At 31.6% G+C, this 20614-nt stretch overlaps 1 protein-coding gene and 1 non-coding gene across 2 annotated transcripts; one reads left to right on the top strand and one right to left on the bottom strand.

Moving 5' to 3' along the window:
- Positions 1 to 13024: 13024 nt before the first annotated feature.
- TRNAG-CCC (transfer RNA glycine (anticodon CCC)) lies at positions 13025 to 13095 on the top strand. The gene has a single exon. It is a non-coding gene; the product is annotated as a tRNA-Gly (tRNA).
- A 2739-nt stretch (positions 13096 to 15834) lies between these two features.
- On the bottom strand, positions 15835 to 16847 carry LOC118039435 (uncharacterized; the record flags this gene model as incomplete). The annotated part of the gene is made up of 1 exon (XM_035046132.2): positions 15835 to 16847. A coding segment is annotated over one exon (690 nt), but the record flags the coding sequence as incomplete, so codon positions are not given.
- Positions 16848 to 20614: the final 3767 nt, after the last annotated feature.

Raw genomic sequence — 20614 nt, forward strand, 5'->3', positions numbered from 1 at the left:
GTATGACCCGACCATCGACCTCCCATTCCTTATTTCTCATTCTTCCCATCCCCTCTACAACTAACCAAACAACCTCCTCCCTCCTTCCATAGCCCTTCTCATCTCAACATAACTCATCCTTCTTCAACTTTTCCAGTCACAACATCCATGTTTTATTGCGGATTTTCATTTTAAGTAAATTTACCATTTTTTTAATTTGAACATAATTTTAAAATGTCACTTTTTTTATTGCATATTTTTGTAGTATATATATTTTGCTTAGGTTTCTAATTGTTTTATGGTTTTTTCTCAAATAAACTTGTTGTGTGGATTTATGATTTTGTACATGTTATGATATATTTTAGATTTTGTAAAATTATATTTGTTTGTAAATTATTGAAACTTATGTCCAATTACCGACTTTGGTGTATTGTGATGAAATAAATAATTGCTTGTTTAACAAGTCCGTTTTATATTTTATCAATTTTATTGTCGAGTTATAATTTCTGTAAATTAATGTGTACAAATTTGTTTGTACATAGATAATGGATAATGAATTAAGATAAGTATGAAAGTAGGTTGAATAATCTTGAGTTAAATCAATATTTTTGCAAATCTATTTACTTAACGTAGTTAATTAATACATGTTGTCATCATTAATATAGGTTTGATAGAATTAGTCATACATGATAGTAGAATTAGTCATAGATGATAGTTCATGGATGTATCGAGATTTACCTCAAGGATTGCAAAGGATGGATTATTGTAATGGGGTTCAGGGTTTTATTAATTACACAACATCTATTTTAGGAAATATTAGTGGAGGCAGTATTAGTTGTCCATGCAAGAGGTGTAAAAATAAAAAGTTTCTTGATCTAGATGTTGTAACAATGCATCTTCTATATGAAGGGTTCATGGAGGAATACATGTGTTGGTATGGAGAACTATTTGTTCCTTGCGATATCACAGTAGAAAGGATAGTGGGGTCAACTTCTAGTGATAGCAACGTGCCTGGAGTTGTAAATGACAACAGTAATCCTTATAGGATTATGGTTATGGATGCAATAAGAATGAATCAAGGTCATGTCAGTCAATGTTCAATCGTAGATAAAGAACCTAATGCAAACACGGCCAGGTTTTTTAATCTTTTGAAAGATTTTAACGAACCATTATGAGATGGCTACACAAATCTCAGTAAATTATCAAATGTTGCACATGTATTTACCATCAAGTTGGATCATGGGTTTAGTGAGACTGTTATGACAGAATTATCGAATGGGCAAGAAGCATTTTACCTGAAGGAAACAGGCTGAAAGAAAACTTATTGCTTCTAAGTCCATCGGTCTAGGATATTAGAAAATTAACATGTGTCTAAACTTTTGCATGATGTACTATCTTGAAAATGCTGAGCTGACCGAGTGCAGGACATGTGGTCATTCCCATTATAAACCCAGAACCAGTAGGGGAAAGACTCTTATAGCACATAAAAAACTTAGATACTTCCTAATCATATATAGACTACACATGTTATTCATATCACCAAAGACTGTTAAGCACATGATATATCACCAATTACATGATGTAGTGGATGGAGTGATGGTGCATCCTTTCGACAGTGAAGCATGGAAACACTTTAAAAATATGCATCCTCACTTTTCAGTTAAATCAAGGAACATGTGTCTTGGGTTATGTATAGATTGATTCAATCCATTCGGGTCATTTGCTGGTCCTTATTCTTGTTGGCCAGTTATATTATCACGGTTTACAACTTGTCATTAGGTATATGTATGAGGCTGAAGTTCAAGTTTTTATCTACGATCATACTTGGTCCTAATAGTCCAAACTAAAATATAGATGTTTGTCTTCAACCATTAATTAATGAGTTGACGTAGTCATGATCCTCTAGGGCTTTGACTTGTGATGTACCGATGAAATTGAATTTTCTTATGAGGGCAGCTTTGATGTGGACTGTCAATGATTTTTCAGCTTATGGAATGGTTTCTGGGTGGAGCACGTATAGAAGACTAGCATGTCTATACTGCATGAAAAATAACAAGGCATTTATGCTAACAGCTGATATTTTGTCAATGGATATGTGTTTCATACTGAAGAATATGGGTAGGGTAGAAAGACATATAATAATGGTGTTTGTGTTAAGGGATCGACTTTTAGTGATTTTGAAGTTAACTATTATGAGAAATTAGAAAAGGTAATTGAATTGCAATATCATAGCAAGTATAATAAAGTGTTTTTATTCAAATGTTATTGGTATGACACCACTGATAGAGGAATTAGAGTGGATCCCCATCATGGTTTGGTCAAAATTAACTCAAAAGCTAGACTCTGCAATGTCTACGATGTCTTTGAATTCACTAAGCAATGCCAGTAGGTTTATTACACGTACACCCCTTCCTTAAGAATGAACATTCAAGAGTTGATAGGTTATCCGTATTGAAAACCAAACTCAAGGGTCGTATCGAGATAGTTTAAGATAAGAACGATAACTCAAATATGGAAGATGATGTTTTTCAAGTTAGTAAGTTGGTTGAACCATATCGAGTTGCTCCATCTATTGACTAAGAAGAAAATTCAAATTTTCGCGTCTTCGATAATATTTTTATTGATGTTGATGTTGACACTGAGAAGTTGAATATTGTTTTAAACTCCATCAGACAAGCACAAGTAGATGAAGATGATGTTAGCAATGTTACCATTGTAGAAGATTATGATAGAGCAGACAACGAGTCAATTGAAGAAGAAGAAGCAATTCTGACTAACTATCAAAACACAAAAGTGTAATGCAATCAACTATAATGTAATAGTTATTGATGGAATTCTCAACTAAGAAGTATTTATTCTATAATTATTATGTGATTTGGTGTTATTGTGTTATGGATGCAAGTTTCAACTTTAGTATTTGCAAGATGGATAGTGATTAGTACTTAAAAGTGTATTTTTATTAAGGTTTTATATCATCATTTTGCACTTGAAGTATCAATAACTTCTTAACTAAAGCATGTTTTATAATAACATATCCAATAATATAAGATACCTTTAATTTATGGTAAATGTTCATCTTAAATACAGGCCTATCATATAAATGAAAGGATTGATTGATGAGTTTAAATACTGAAATTGAAAGGACAAAGAGAGGGCCAAACTTAGAAAAGAGATGTTGGTGCAGTCCAAACTAGAACATTGTTCAGTAATTGGGTCATATCTGGAGCTGTAAACCTTGGATTTAGGTCTGTTTTATATGGATGGAAAGGTAAGACATAGGCCTATAACTTTCATAGAAGTCCAAGATTTAAAAATACCATTTTCAAGTCCAAATTATAGCAATAACGGAGAAGTCTGAATCTATCCTACAGCCTAGACATTGTTCAGTGTTCAGCCCATATCTCGAGTTCTAGAAGACCAAATGACCTCAATGTTTTTTCCTGGAAAGATAAGACAATTTACTAGAACTTTCATGAGTATAGATGGTTCCAATTATGATGTTAGCAATGACGTTTTGTTTAGACAAGAAGATAAGGATTTTCATCAAGTCAAGAGTTGGCCACCCACTAAACAATTAGTCATCAAATCAATTGTTCCAAATTTTGGCCTATAAAAGGAGGCATTTCCCATGCATTTAGGCATCTTGGTTGTTCAGATCAAGATCGTGCTCTTTATTTCTTTCTTTATATTTTTATAATGTTTAAGTTTTATTTCATGTTATATTTTCCTTAATCTCTTGTTTATGCTTTTCATTTCCTTTATTATACTTATGTTCTTATGTTGTTTATTTATGTTTATCTTCTTCATTATGTTTAGCTAAGTTTATTATGTTAAGGTGAAAAGGTTTCATTGATGGTATTAGAATAGTTATAATATAAACTCAACATGAATTTCAATGTTTATATCCAAGAAAGTTTGGTATTAACTTGTCTTATCTTTTTATCTTATTAATTCTTGATACCTTGCTTATTAAATGGTTAATCTAGATTTGTGTTGTATAACACTTGGTACAACAAATGCTTGGCACTTTCATAGCTAACTGTATGGTATAACCTACACATGTGCTATGAAAGAAACTTGTTTGGCACTTTTATAACTAACTGTATGGTATAACCTACACATGTGCTATGAAAGAAACTTGGTACAACAAATGCTTGGCACTTTCATAGCTACCTGTATGGTATAACCTACACATGTGCTATGAAAGAAACTTGATTTGTTGTTAACATAAGTTAGCATCATCAATTCCTAACAATATTTAAAAGTTTGGTGTTACTTAAATAAGATAATTAATATAATCATGTTAAAAATTTATAATGAACTATTAAGGGTAAATCATCCTATTGAAACCTCATTTGTGTGTGGTTTCCAGTTGATTAATAAAAAGAGTTTATACTATACTTATTTCTAATACTATTAGTGGGATCCTCTAACCTTTGACAATTATTTTTTATCATTATTGAATCCTCATTAATCTTACATCTCAAAGTCCTCTTTAACTTTATTATTATTATTATTATTATTATTATTATTATTATTATTATAATTTATATAGTTAACCTCCCTATGGTTCGACCCCGTTCTTGATAGGTTATTTATTATTTCGACACTCCTACACTTGGAAGAAGACATCAATCTTTTGGTCTTAATGAGTTATTTATTATTTCGACACTCCTACACTTGAAAGAAAACATCAATCTTTTGGTTGTATCAGATAGATAGGGAATGCATATACAATTTGTCATTCCTTGTGTAAATCATCGATGGAAACACCGATGGTTTGTGTATGTCGGTGTACTCCAAAAGTAAAGGGAATTGTTCCCCTCTCCATGATAATATTCACAGTTTCGATCATCAATGGAAACACCGATGGTTTATGTTCATCGGTGTATTCTAGAGGTGAAGGAAATTGTTCCCCTTCTCATGTCAATTATCGCATGTCACCAGTGCAGCGTCCGTTTAGTGATTTTTCATTTTGTTTGATTTGTTTTTGAGAATTGCCACTTAGTATTTAATTGAGGACTAATAGGATACTCGAGTGTACTAGTCTTGTTAGAGATTCACGGGTAAGGGACTGGTTGTGGTTATGGAAGGTATTAGTACCCCTAACGCACCCTACCTAAGGTAAGCTGCTTCGTGGCTTTGATGTGTTAAAGAAGTTTTAAAATTTTTGTCTTTTCATCAGATATTAGAAATATGAATTACGTGTAAGTTCATAATTATTGACCATGAACACATCAAAATATTAAATTCTTCTTTATTCTTTGTGATTTTATCATAAAAAAAGACATTCATAGAAAAAATAAAAAATAAAAAATAAAAAAAACAAAGCAAACACATTCACTTTCACTGTCTTTTTTTCTTTTTTTTACATCCACATTACAAATTATAAAATTCAAAAACTAAACAAAAATTACATTAAACATTAAAAATTACAAAACAACCCCTAAAACTCCAGGAATTGCAGGGAAACTTTCTGGAAATGCAGGAATAATGGCGAGGAAGGTTTCTAGACTTGTGAACAGTGGCGGGGTGTCTTCTCCACGTGCCTCCACCACTGGCGGAGCGTAGGTTCACGTGCCACCGCAAGAACAACTAGGAAACAGGGTAGTCGAGATTGGCTTATTCTCCTCATTCTTTCCTCACCGACGATGAGAATCACTATCACCTACAAAAAGAGAAAAACATACAAGCTAGTTGATTTTAATTTATTTTTCCTTTTTCACGGATCCATTTTTTTTTCTTCTCCTTCTTCAAATCTGTTTTGGTTTTTTTTGTTTGCCCTTCTCTATTTCAGGTGGTGGGGCAGCGGCATTGATGATCTTCTCTCCTGTTGGTAGCAGCGGCGGTTGGGCTTGTTGCTGTCGTCCATGAGGCTTGTGGATCTCCAGTAAGGACGACGCTGCTGCAGCTAACGATGAAGGAGATCAATGGAGGTTGATATGTGCCAATGAGGGAAGATCTGTTATGAAGGCTTCGGGTTGTTCTTTTGTTGCTATCACCCGTGTCCGGTGGAGCCGATGTGGAGATGGGACAGGCTATTGGTGTGTTGCTGGAGATGGGAGGGTTTTTTGAAAAAAAAATTGTGAAATAAAAATTTCAAGGTAAATATACCAATGGAATTACCAACAAAATAATTAAAAATAATAATATAAAATATTTCATTAGTAATTTTCTTGGTAAAAACACAGTATAAAACCCAATGGGGATGCCAGAAGTTCATTTTTTTCACTCATCTTCACAATTGCTCTCACTATCTCTTTGCTCAAATCCTTTCCTCCCCCAAATCCTCTCCTTAATTGTTGTTAAATATAGTAGAATTAAAGGTTTTTTTCTCTCAACACAATTAACATGTGTATTTGGTGAATCTTTTGACTTATTTTCTTCTTTTCTTCGATTTATGAACAATATTTTTTTTTTGTATCGCATGTAGATAAACTCTGAAAGTAAACACATCATTAAGGTAAGCATTTTTTCATTCCTAAAGCCTATATTTGTTTTTGTATTTTTTTTCTATTTTATTGTCCACATTGCAATAAATGTTTTTATTGTTTTGTTGAATTTTAATTGTTATGGTTAAATTTCTAGTATAAATGTTAATTGAATATATAGTATACAATTTTATTTTATATTGTCTATTTTATTGTCAACATTGCAATAATGTTTATTATTTTTGTTGAATTTTAATTTTTATTGTTAAATTTGTAATATAAATGTTAATTGAATATATAGGATTAATTTATTTATTTTTGTCTACATTGTAATAATATTTTATTATTTTGTTGAATTTTAACTGTTATTGCCAAATTTGTAGTATAAATGTCAATTGAATATATAAGATTAAATTTAATTACATAAAACTTATTGTCAATTTAAGATTAAAAACATTATCACATTGAAAATTAGATGAAATTAAATGATCTAAAATTGTTGGTAGAAATAAAATAAAATCAATTGGTTTTTGGCATATATTTTGTATATTTACATGATTGAAAATTCTGGGTAGTCTCCAATACAGTAGAGGTATTGTTGAATGTTTTTTTAAAAAATTGATATTGATTATGCAAATATTCATCAAATTAGTGTTGATGCATAGGAGGAAATCAACCTCAAATCGTGAGCACATGATCATAGCTAGTTCTTCTAGCAGTGATGATGACAACAATGTGTCATTGGGTGCTGACCAAGAAGAGGCAATTGCGTCAATTCATGATGTTGCCTCTTTGAGTGTGATTCCACAACATAGAGGTGGTGTCCCTTCACAGCGTGATCCATTCACCCGCAAGTATAAGGCTCAATGGAAGGATAGTCTTTCAATGTAAGTTTGTTTTCCTTTTAAGTTGGTTTATGTTTAACAATTTATCACCAGCTAATATTTCATTAATTTTATTGATTTTCAGATTCACAAACATTGAGGTCTTTCGAGTAATAACATCGGCGTTTAAATCATTAATGGAAATTCTATTGTTTCAATAGAGTCAGGTTTCCAAACATCCTGATTGGAAACCTCATGTTGATGCATGGTTTATAGGATTTAAGGTTAGTATTAACTTAAATTTTTAACTATTTTTCATGTTAATTCCTTTAATATATTGAAATTATTGATTTATTTTTTATAAATTTTTAATGCAAGGCTAAATTCAAGTGGGATAAAGAAAATGATAATGTTGCTCGGAGAGTTTGGGAGAATCATGCTACAACGAGGTAACATCGAAAACAATATGATAATTTTTTTTAATTTTATATATTAAAATTTCATTTGTCATTAACTCATATAGAATACGCCTGTATCATGTAGGTTACGTGATTTTTGGTATAAGATGCAAAAAAAATCTAAAAGATATAACAAAGAAAACACTCAACTAGGCTAGAATTACATGGTAGTCTGGAAAGATTTCAGGTCACAATACATCCCGAAGGATATATTGGCGGATTATATTCAACACATGATGTCCAAGCGGTTCACACAACGCTCACAAACTGGTGTGGGGAACTGAAGCTGGCAAATTCACGGTTCGGTTACCACACACACTGACGGCTTCATTCTGTTCATTTTGCATGTGAAGCGGATAGTAAGGTTAATTTTAAACACATCTATCTTTAGTTAATTTGTTATTATTTATAAATATATTTAAATTTCAATATTTTTTTCGTATAGGTCACGACTTTTGGACGTGAGCCTCCAATGGAGCTTTTTATGAAGATGCACGTGCGAAGTGAAGACTGCTAAAAAGGGGGCAATAGTTCGTTGACAACCGCGCTTAATACTTTGTGGTATGTTCGTTCAACCATTTTCTTTCGTGAGTTATTATCTTCTTGAATTGAATTTGATGATTCTTTTTTTTTTATTTTCAGGAGACATATAACAGCCGGTTGAGGGAGAGATACGAGGATGATCCTTCAACTCACCCGGATTTCGATCCGGATTTATGGATAGAGGTAGAATCGTCTGGTGAACCCAATAAAAATCAAATATATGGAATCTCCAACACTATGGCCAAGAACTTGCAGATGACTCATAGTGTCTCAATCGTTAGGAGCTCGCAATCGGTATCGAGCACCCAGTCTCATGAGTTCATGGCCTTGCAACAACATACAACCAATCTCATTGAAAAATATGAGTGACTCTTTGAGGATTATGAACAACTTCATCAAATGATCATGGATATAAAATCACAAATGGATGGTACGTGTGCACCTCCTTTGTTGTCATATGGTCCTAGGAATGACCAGCCTCCTCTTCCTCTTCCTCCAACGCCACCATTGTTCTAGTTTAATTTTATTTGAACATAAAAATTTGTAATGAATATGTAGCTTTTATATTAAGATAATTTATTTTTACATACTTGAATTTTATACAATTTATTTTTTTTTCTTTTTTTTTTGTTAAATAGATTTTTTAAAATATATATTTTTTAAATTATTATAAACGGTGTTACCAACAGACTTAATCCGTCAATATATTCTAAAGATTTGAAAAACTATTATTGAATATGTCACTTCAATTGTTACATCACCGACGAAATAATTATGTCGGTATTTTACAGAGGGTTGGAATAAAATTACTCCAAATATCACTATGAATCACCGACAATAACTCCATCAATATATTCAAGCGGGTAATTTTTTTTTAGCGTACATTTTTCATCTGTAAAACAATCAGTGGTAGTTTTTTTACCGATAGAAATGAAATTCCTGATGAATGGTTTTCATCCATGAATCAATTGGTAAAATTCTCCCCAAATAGAATGGTAGACTCAATAATGACAAAAAATTTCATTGGTAAAACTGTTAAATGTAGTAATGTAGAAATAAAATGAAAATAAATTATGAAGCTCAAGTCTCAACTAGTTCAATGTTGAATGATGAAATTTTTTTTTAAAAAAAATAATTAATTAAAAAAAAACACAAAAAACAACTCGAGTAAGCTCGAGATAACTCGTTAAGCAGTATTCCTATGTCATTAGATTAAGATAGCTTAATAGAAAGCAAATTAAAACAAATCATGAAGCCTAATTTCCAATCAACCCAATAATAAATGATGAAAAATCAATTAAAAAAAAGAAAAGAAAAACTCGAGTCAACCAAGTTAACTTGTTATACCTGCAACCCGGGTAATGAGATAAAACTGCGGATCATAGTTTTGAAACCCGGTCTGGTCTGACAGATCGATCTGGAACTTGGCTGACCTAGGGCTGGAATTGGGCCAGGTATAAGAAAAAAATAGAAAAAGGCAAAAGCTAGGGTGACTCGGCAGGTTGACCTGGTGGCCCGATTGACTTGGCAAGATCTAGTCAAAAACTCGGTTGCAACCCGTTGACTTTTTTTTTTTAATAAAATGATGTCATTTTGATTTAAAAAAAATACTCGGGCGATCCGATAACTTATTCAAAACCCAGAACCTGAATTTTAAACCGTGCTAACCAACCGGGTTTAAAACTATGTTGCAGATCCACTCCCCGTTTTAAGACAACGCTGTCATGTCAAAACACATTCAACGTCTTTTTCCTTAACTAATCCCCAAATATTATTGGATCCCTGTGAATGAGAGCTTGAGCTCGCTCACACGACAAGCCCATGTAAGATTGTTCCTTACAAAGGCCGAAATTTGAAGTTGCAGGTGATACTTGTTTAAGTTGTACCCTTTTCTTTTAAGGGTATATGCCTTTCTATCCCAGCCTCTTCTTTTTTTGAAGAAAAGCTACAATCACTAAAGCAAATAGGTAGTTTCGCTCTTGAAATATTTCGTAAATTCTAGAAAGTTCAAGCCAGTTAGGGTTTGTGTCATCACATGGTCTCTCTATTTTAATCATGAATAATGTTCATGTTATATACTTTTTCTACATCACATTATATATAAATTATAATAAACTAAATTTCATGAGGAGAATTAAAAAAAAAAAAAAAAAAAAAAAAAAACCACACAAGCATGGATACCTATCTAAGTAATTGGTTTTATAAAATTTAGTGAATTCATAAATTGAAGTAGCTAACATATAATTTAAGTCCAACATATAATCCTTACAGACATACGCATCTCTTTAGTTCTAAATTCTTGTAATTATGCAAGTAAGTCCCTAGATATAGAGAAGAAGTTTTATTACATGTTTGTTCACGCAACCTTCAAGGAATTACATGCGTGAATTTTAATTATTTAATTTAATAATACATAATTTCATCATCATTTAATTAAATTGAAAAAAATAAAGCATTTTTATCCAAAAAATATCATATCTCGCCTGAAAATAAGCACACAATGTCCAATCCACAATTGGGATTGATAAACTTGTGATTATTGCATAACTGATTTATTATTTATTGTATTGAGAAGGATTATCATTTTAAAATTTAACTAACAGAAAACATAATATTATAAAAGAAGATATGGACACATAAGATCAACAATTGTTAGAATTCGTAAATCAAGTACTTCAAATATCTAAGGAATATTTGAAAATTATAAATTAGATTAAATTTTATTTATATTGGATAAAATATTGAAGGATTGTTTTAAATTTAATTAGTATTAGAGTTTAGGACTAAAGTTGTAAGGAACTATAATATAATAAATACAAAATAAGCCAAAAAGACAAGATTCCAATACATACTTCAATGTCTAAGAAGTTTTTTCCAGCTCAAAATATTACCAAGTACCTAGATGTAATCAAGTCTGAACATTTTATTTAACCTAATCTTTTTAATATTAAAAAGATATAGGTTTGAATCCTTCCATGATTCTGTCGGTAAAATTGCTCGTAAAAAATTTCACGTCAGTGAGCTTTTTTTTTTTATAATTCTAAATATTCTGTCTGTAATTCTGTCATTATATACCGACTGAATTATGAACGGAATAGTGTCTGTCAGTAATTATAACCATAAGTTATCGACAGAATTATTTTGTCGGCAATTTCATTGATGTTAAGCAAATTTCTAAAAGTGAATCTTATTCTTAATTAATTTGTTAAACTTCTCAAGTGTTTGTTATTTGTACGTTTCTTTCTTGTGGGTCTTTAAAGTGGTTTTGAGGTGGTAATCGATGCATTGATCTCTTCTAAATGGAGAATTTATAAGCAAATTGATTCCAGTAATAAACTAGGCCGGTGGCAGGCTCCATGATAATTGTTGTATACAAATCAAAGGAAAAAGTTCTCTCTTAAAGTGAGATTTTAAACAATTATCCACCTTAATCAATCACTTGCTTGAGTATCTCCATCATAAATAAATTACGTATGGCCCATTCTCTTATTCGTGACTTAATTATTCTCTCTGGCAACACATTCTTAATTAGCATTATTATAATTAGGTTTTCTTTTTCAGGCAGAGATCAACGGGATGTTAATTTTCTTCTATAAAAAAAGAAAAAAAAAAAAAAGAAGGAATCGGCCATAAAGGGAATAAATTTAAAGGTGATGGAGAATGATTTTCTTATCTAGTTTTATACTATAATTAGGTAAATTTATGCCTAACTTTGATTAAAGGATAAATGATAGAGGCCGTTTACAATGATATAGAGAATAAAGTGCTAAGAAACAGGGAGAATGTAGGATCAATTCAATTCCCCCTCAAGAACAAATTAATTAATCAGGGGATGGTTTGCTTCCTGTTCATATTCCATAATTCCTTGAGAATGACATATTTTAATAATTAAAGCTAAATGCACGTTACAATTAGGATTTGTAAAGCTTACGTTCTTCAATCATTAATTAATTTAAAATGAGAAATGATACGGAGTCCATGAAAATATACTTTAACCCTAGATGGTGTTGTTTCTTGACAACGTGTGTGAGCAGCATGAGGCCTCAGCGCATGCATGATCCTCCTCAGTCCTCACATCCCATGGCTCTACAATTTTTCCTTTCTCCTCCTTTTATTTGTTCATTTTTCTATATTGTTTTCCTATCTGAATTCTCCCCCGTATGCCCTGCTTGCCAAACCTTTCTCACCAGGGGCTTAAGAACTCTTTTCAAAAAAAAAAAAGAAAAAAGAAAAAAAAAGAGAGAGAGAGGATATATATATACTGATCAATATATTGAACAAAGACTGACAAGTTTTACACAAATAAACGTGCGAGTAAAATGATTTTAAAGGTATATATGTTTCCGTAAAATTTATGAAGTTTTATTTATTATGTGTAGGAATAGTTTGGAAACGTGATTTTTAAAAATTTTAATTTTTTTTGTTAAAATTTAATATGATTTTTATGTTTTGGATCATTTTGATGTGCTGATGTTAAAAATAATAAAAAAAATTATTGGTATGCATTTCGGCACAAAAAATTATTTAAAAATCAACCGCTACCACACTGCCAAACATAATCATGATCTCAAAGAATTGACTTTAAAACTAGTATTTTAAGGACACTTATTAAATTCTTTTAAATATACTAAACTGATGTGAAATATGTAATTTTAATATTATTTAAAAAGAATAATCTTAATTAATACATAAACACAAATTGTGGGCTTACCACCGAGGGGGCCTAACAGGCTTGTTAAGATATATATATATATATATATTATTTAAATTTCAGCTAGGAGTTCAGGCAGCGCATCTAGTGTAGTGGTATCATAGTACCCTCCCACGGTACTGACCGGGGTTCGATTCCCCGGATGCGCAATTTTTGGTGCCCTATACATTATATATTTTTCAACAATATATTTTCAGCTACAATTTATAATTTTGCTTCAACCTACTTTTTCAAACCATACCTATACAAAATTATCATAATACCCAACAATCCTAACCCATGTTCTGCTCTTCAGCTAGCAATGGATAATGAACCAAGCCCCTAATTTTTTCATCTCATTTATCCAAGAGCATTTAGATTTTACTAGATTATTAGCTGAAGCTATGGGTCAGATTAGTTTTTTTTAAAATGTAAAAATAATATTTAAGTGTTGTTAATATGTTTTTAATAAAAAAAATCATGAATTTAAAATACAATAATATATTGAATGATATATATTTTGTTTCAAATATTAAGGTGGTGACCTAAAAGATCGACCTCGAATAACCTGTTAATTTTATAATTTAATTAAGTCATGAAATCATAATAAATCTATAAAAAATAAATTATAATAAATTATAAAATTTAATTTCTAATAAACACTAAAAGCCCTTTTTCCATTTCCTTCACCTTTTCCTGCTATATGCTAAACTCATCTCTTTTTAAAAAATGAGACTTCTCATTTCTAGGTAGAGATAAGTAAAAAAAAACTAAAAGAATTAATTAAACTGAGAAAAAAAAAATAAAAAAATTAAACATGAAAAATAACTGATTAGAATATTTAAAATAATATTTAGTTTGGTTTAGTTCAGTTTTAATTTCATAAGTCTAAAACTGAAAAACATTTAAAAAAAAATTATAGGAACGAACCAACTTCAATATATTCTCATGGCAATGTGCAGCAGCCCAATTCCATGCTGCTCAGTTAATGGCTTCGTGAATATCATGTATGACAGCAACAAGGTAACTGTCTTTTTAGCAGTTGTTATCTAAAAAGGGGTTTTAAGCTTCCAACCAAACCAACCAATTTTCAGACCTTACAAAGCTCAACAACTAGACCCAACAATGACAGCTTGAATCGGACAGATCTTTTGAGTTTTTTAGTGGAAATCGCTAAAGAAACTTTGGTTGCGGCCTCCTTGTTGGCGAGAAGAAGGTGGACACTGAAAAGTCCAGCTGTTTAGGGAATGGGTTACGAGTGGTGCTTGCATGGACATGGTTTTTGCAGATCTGTGACAAACAACTACTTGGGTTACTGTTGTCAAGATTTCTGGGTTTTTTTTAACGGTCAACGAGAAGGATGAAACGCAGTTTTGTAACCTTGGATGAGAAGCTACAATCTGTAGCTTTTTGTTGTCTGTGGTTGAGGTGCAAAACGCAGCATTTTGTAACCTTGGATGAGAAGCTACAATTTGTAGCTTTTTGTTATCTGTGGTTGAGGTGCCCAACGCAAAGTTACTTTTTGTAACCAGACAGACTAAAAATTGTGGCTGGGGCAAAACACATCCCCAGCCACAATACCAACCAAACGGGCTCGGACCAACCATTAAGATAGATAGTAATCTCCACGACGAGTTGTCTGCTTTCAGACAAAATATCTGGCAATTACAATGAACACTAAATATAAGAGATGAAGCTTGAAATACAGAGCAGCACAGAAAGCACCACAATAGTCATATCTAAATTCTGAAGTAGAAAAGATGTGAAGTATGGCCTTATTAAGCTGAATACATAGCTGACTATGGTCCGTAAGTATTTGAACTTGTATGCTAAAACTTTTCGTGGAGCATATGACCAAAGGAAAGGAGTCCTACCAGACTGCATACGGGAAGCCACTCCACAAACAGTTGCCCTTTTTGGAGAAGCATTCCAATTTTTATTAAGAAATGAAGGAAAAAACTTGAGCTGTGTTACATCTATCTGATCGGTATCCAGCGTGGCTTAGTTTAAAATTGTAGATGCACTATACACACACACACACACACACACACACACACACACACACACACACACACACACACACATATATATATAAAACCCTCTCTTATTAATTACATACATATCAAAATAGTATCACTTAATCTACACATGGTGTCTATCATATGCCAAAATAAGTTCAGAACTCAATCTGATGCTCAGACAATAAAGCAATCTTTAACTAATTCATCTGTAATTCAGTTAAGAATACATGCTAAAATAGCAAATCATTAACGATGAACATGTAAAAAGATTACACATAATCGCAATCATGAAAATAAACACAATATTGTTCCATTTATTTTCCTGGATCACATTATCAAACTGCATACGGCATAGTTATTACTACCCTACAGCATTGTGTTTCCACTTGATGGCTGCATGCATAATTGCTCGACAATTGTTCTTCACGAACCATTAGTTAAGTTTTTCTAACCCCACCAGCTAGAAAACAGAACAATACTACCAGATGAGGTACATTACAGAATAGGAGAGATTGGATATGCAAGAAAACACAACTGAAGCTAGTTCATACTAATTAACGCATCAGCATTCTATTGAAATGCACATTTCATAAGCCCATTAGAAAAATGAAATAAACAAAATCTTTTTGTTTAACAAAATTTAATTCACTCAATCATTTAATTGGTAATGCCAGAGAAACAATCTCAAATATCAATTACTTATTTATGTGGCATGATTAGCACGCACAAGCACCTATCCTGCAGAAAAACAAGCAAATATAAAAAGTAAACCAGAACAGCCTAAACATTCTACAAACCAACTTTTCAATGTGCATCTCATAAGTTGTGTGGGTACACAACTTGTGGAAGCAGAGGAATTAATGCAGAAAATGTTCATTGCAATCCAAATAACTAAACTAAAGATTTCATTGCTTGCATTCGTTCAATCATGAAACGCATTTAAATCACTAAACTGTAAGATATAAACTTGGGTTTATTCTATCTATATCAGAAGAGGAAAAAAAAGGCAACAAATTACTACACTCATTAAAATTGACAGAGAGCCAAAACCCATAGAAGAAAAGCTTCAAGCTCGTTAACATTAAACCAACTTCCCGCTTACATTAACTCCCATAACTCTCTAAATACTCAAGAATCTCAAAGATCATCAAGTACAACAACAGTAACAGCAGAAGCAGCAACCATAATCCCAAAAAGCTCCAGGATCATTCTCAAAGATCATCTTCATCTCTCAAATACTCGCCAATATCAGCATAGTGATGCACAACAATCCCATTAGGATCACACTTTCTACACTCCTGTGTCGACCTTGCAGCAGTTCCAAACCCCAAAGGCACATCACTCATAGAAAACACAACAACCCCATCATTTCTATTAATACTATCAGTAATCTTCCCTAGCCCACCTTTCAACACATGATTCCCATACAGAAAAGACATCTCTGAAGTGGGTTTTAACCAAACTTTATGTTTAGCATTAGCAGCCAATAAATTCAGTGACTGAACAGTCAATCTAAAACCACCCCCGTGAGTGAATTTCCCAATACAAGTACCTAAAGATACCAAATTTTTGCGTCCAATGTTTGTTGCTCGCTTCACTAGCGATTCACTGATGTAAAATACCTTGTTTTTGTGGAGCCTGAAGCAGTACCGACCTGGGTTCGGGTCTGGCCCTTCATGTGATGGGTTTTCAATGATGTTTTTGAGGTTGTTTCCTGTGAACAACATCAGTTTCTTGAAGACTTCACCCATTTCTTTCTCGTCTAAAGGTCTCTTTTTTTGGTTTCCTGATTTATCGAAAGGAGGAGGAGTAGATTGAGGATTCAATGCTGCAACAAAGGTGTGGTTCTTGCTTTGGTTATGCTCTCGTCCAGGGTTAAATGGCGTATCATTCTGTTTTAAAAGTGTGTTTAACAAATTTTGATTTTGTTTTTATATTTTAAATTAATATATTTTTGATATTTTTAAATTATTTTAATGTATCAATTTAAAAAATAATTTTTAAATAATAAAAATAATTATTATTAATATATTTTTATAAATAAAAAATACTTTTAAAAATAATTAGAATCATATTCCCAAAAAATTCAGCTGCCATTTGCCCTACTGGACCAGAACTTGCTTATAATGACATAAGAGAGCCAGAGACCATATATATCTTTTAAAGCACTGGAGGAGGCAAATATAAAGCGTGGCCTTGATTTGAGATGAGAAAAAAACTGGAAAAAAAAATTAAAAAATTAATTAAATTGAAAAAACAAAAAAAAATAACTAGAAAAAATTAAATTACAAAAAAAATCAATTAAACCGATTAGAATTTTAAAAAACTAACCGGTTTTGGTTCAGTTTTTGGTTTTAATTTTAAAATTCCGTCCAAGTCTGAAACTGAAAAAACAGAATCCAAACAAAAAACCAAGCCAAAACTGAAAAAACCAAGCAAAATCGAGCCAAAACTAGAAAAAATCGATCCAAACCAAACCGGTCGATTTGAACCTGTTTCGGTTCGTTTTGGTTTTTTATAAAAAAATTTCAGTTTGGTTATTTTTTTATAAAAACTGAACCGAACTGAAACTGATCACACCTGGCTCAGATGAGTGGTGTCCCTTTTTTTTTTTTCTGGTTGTACAGGGAATGAGCTTAGTTTTTTTTTTATTTTGTTTGTTTTTATATTTTAAAAATATTTTTGAAAAAATTTAAATTTTTATTTTATTTTTTTAATTTTAAAATAATTTTTTTTATGTTTTTAATTATGTACTGATATTAAAAATAATTTTTTAAAAATAATAAAAATATTATTTTAATATTAAAAAAATACTTTAAAAAACAAAACTATATTCCCATACTCAATCTTGTTGTTTTAAATTTGTGTATCCATGCAGGGTCATTTTCCAATCTATCATTTTGTTAGATCTTCTTATCCAAACTAACTCCAAACCAATCTAATTTATCAAAAGAAATTTCACTGTGGAAAAATTGAATTTTCCCAAATTGCCACAAATTCTATAGAAAAGAATTAATATTATAAAACCTGGCCAGTCAACTGCTCAAAGCCAAGATTAATAGTTGGGTTGGTCAGTATGAATTGACTCATTTCTATTTAAAATAATATTACTACAATGTATGTTTTTTAAGAAATGAAAACAATAATATTTAGAAAAAATAAATAAATTAAAATTCTTCAAAGTTTTTACTAGGTTGATTAGATTTCATCACCAAAAACAACTAATTTTGACTAAGTTATTTTATATTTAATTTGACATAAAACTCATTTTAAGACTGCGTTTATTTACTTACAGTTTTTGTATTTGTAGTGTAAAAAACACAATAAGATATTTGGTAATACACCAAATTATATTTTTTACTGTAGGGTCTACTAAAAATTTGAATTTGTATCGTAGTTTTTGAGAAGCAGCTTTTACATATTTTTATAACTGAGTTTCGTAAAATTCTATTTATTTTTATGTTTCAAAAGTGATTTTGAAAAAATTTAATTTTTTTATTTTACTTCAGAGAGAGAAAAGACTGCTACTTATGAACAGCTAGAATACCAGTTAATTGAAAATAGTTTGTTGCATTTACTGCTGATTTAGGTCTAATTGCACTTCTTTTGTTAAACTATTCAGCTGGTTCCTTTACTGTCACGAGAAAGAAAGAAAAAAGGATCCTAGAGCGTCATGCCTGATGTAACTTTGATGGCGAGAAGTTACAGCAGTTGCATAAGGAGTCTTCATGTGAAGTAATTTAAAAGGCAAGGAATGTGGTTCATATATATCAGCCATTGTGATATCTACAGTTAGACAACCTCTCCATGTGGATTTTTTTGGTTCATTTTGAATTAGAATAGTGATTGCTTCTGTATCCAGCTGCTTGCTTGCTGCACTACTAGAAACAGAGGCTATTAGCCTCTGAATTTAGCAACGGATAATTCCGTTGCTAAATTCAATAACAGATTTGCAACGGATTACACATATATTATTTTTTTAATATCAACAACGGATTTTAGCAACGAAAAATCCGTTGCAAAATTTACGTTGAATTTAGCAATGGATTTTCCGTTGCTAATTAATTAAATTTTAATATAAAACCAAAATTACAAACATCGTTGATGACATTTACAAGGATAAAATCCCAACCGTTTATTCTTCGCTAGCTTTGGTAAATCGATCTGCACCAACTTCTCCCCCTACACCGAAATGCAAACAAAGACCCAAATGAACAAAACCAACAGATGAAAATTAATGATCTTCCACTCTTCCAATCTCCTTCGTCCCTAACAACATCGATCCATAACTATAGAAAAATCACCCTCTTTTCATCGATTTGATTTTCCTTTTTCCCAAACATTTCATCTTCTTCACATCTTCAGGATCCCTAATTCTTCTCCTTCATCTGAACAAAATCGAACCAGACCCATCATTAAACAGGTCTGATTTAAGGTATCTCATTGTAAATGGGTTGGGTGTTTCACGGTTTTCTTCAATAATTCAGGTAAGTAATTAAGGGTTTTTGTTTTTGTTTATTACAATTTAACTTGCATTAAAAAAATTTCACCCAACTTTCCCAATCTCAGGTTTTTTTCTGTCCTGTAGAACGATCTCGGTCACCTGTAACTCAAGAACACAGGTAACATTTTTTTTTCAATGCTTTGAATAATGGTTTTAGGCTATTAATTCGATAATATAGGTGTTTATGAAATGTTTTTACCATGATCTATAATGTAATTAAGCATGTGTAATTGAAAATTTATCAAAACCCCCAATTTAATTTTTAGGGTTACGGTTCATAAATATTTGGATGTCCTAGCAGTTGAGCTATAATCATTTTTGCTTCCCTTTGGTTTCTTTTTGCCAGTAGATAGTTGTTTTCCCCCATGAGATACCTTCATATCATCATGTAAGTGGGATGTTTTTTTCTATTCAAACTCCTGTTTTGTAAGATCCAATGTTATATCTCCACTTTTTCTCATCTCCTCAGGCGTATAATTGTCTTTAAACAAAGCAAGGCTTTTATCACCTTTGCTTCCATTGTCTCTCGGGTCACAGCATAATTTTTTATCTTCCTGAACTTTTCCAATCAAAGTAGCTTTTGCACTCACTTCATGAATCTTGCAAGCTTTTTGGCTAAATAATTCCTTCTTTGCTCCACTAAAATTGGCTCTGAATATTATACCCTGTTGTAACTTGCTACCCTGTTGCTTCAACTTTTTACATTGTAATGCTTTACTTCTATAATTTTAAAGTGTTACAGCAGTGTATGGATGCTGTTAAAATCTAAAGAGTCTAGCAACTGGTTAACCTGTGATGCATTTTCTTCTTCTGTAGCAGTCCAAGTGTTTTTTTTTCTTTTTTTCTTGCTGTGATTTGATTGAGCATGCTTGCAGAGTTTTAGTGTTGCCTTTTAGTCACAACCAATCCAACTTACTAGGATGTGGTGGTTGCTGATTCGTGTAGATATTTTTTTCAAAATATACAATTATTAGTTTTAGTTGCAAAACTTATACGCACTTATTTTCCTTGACAAAATCCAAATATTACAATCCTATTCATCTTTGTAATATCATATCATTTTCTGGAATAATGCAGCTTTTATTTTGTTGTGTTATGAAGGAGAAACCTCAACTATTTCATGCTTGTTCCAAATTAAAAGCAGGTACCATTTGTTCAGACCAA

Source organism: Populus alba, chromosome 8 (assembly GCF_005239225.2).
Source record: "Populus alba chromosome 8, ASM523922v2, whole genome shotgun sequence".
NCBI lineage: Eukaryota > Viridiplantae > Streptophyta > Magnoliopsida > Malpighiales > Salicaceae > Populus > Populus alba.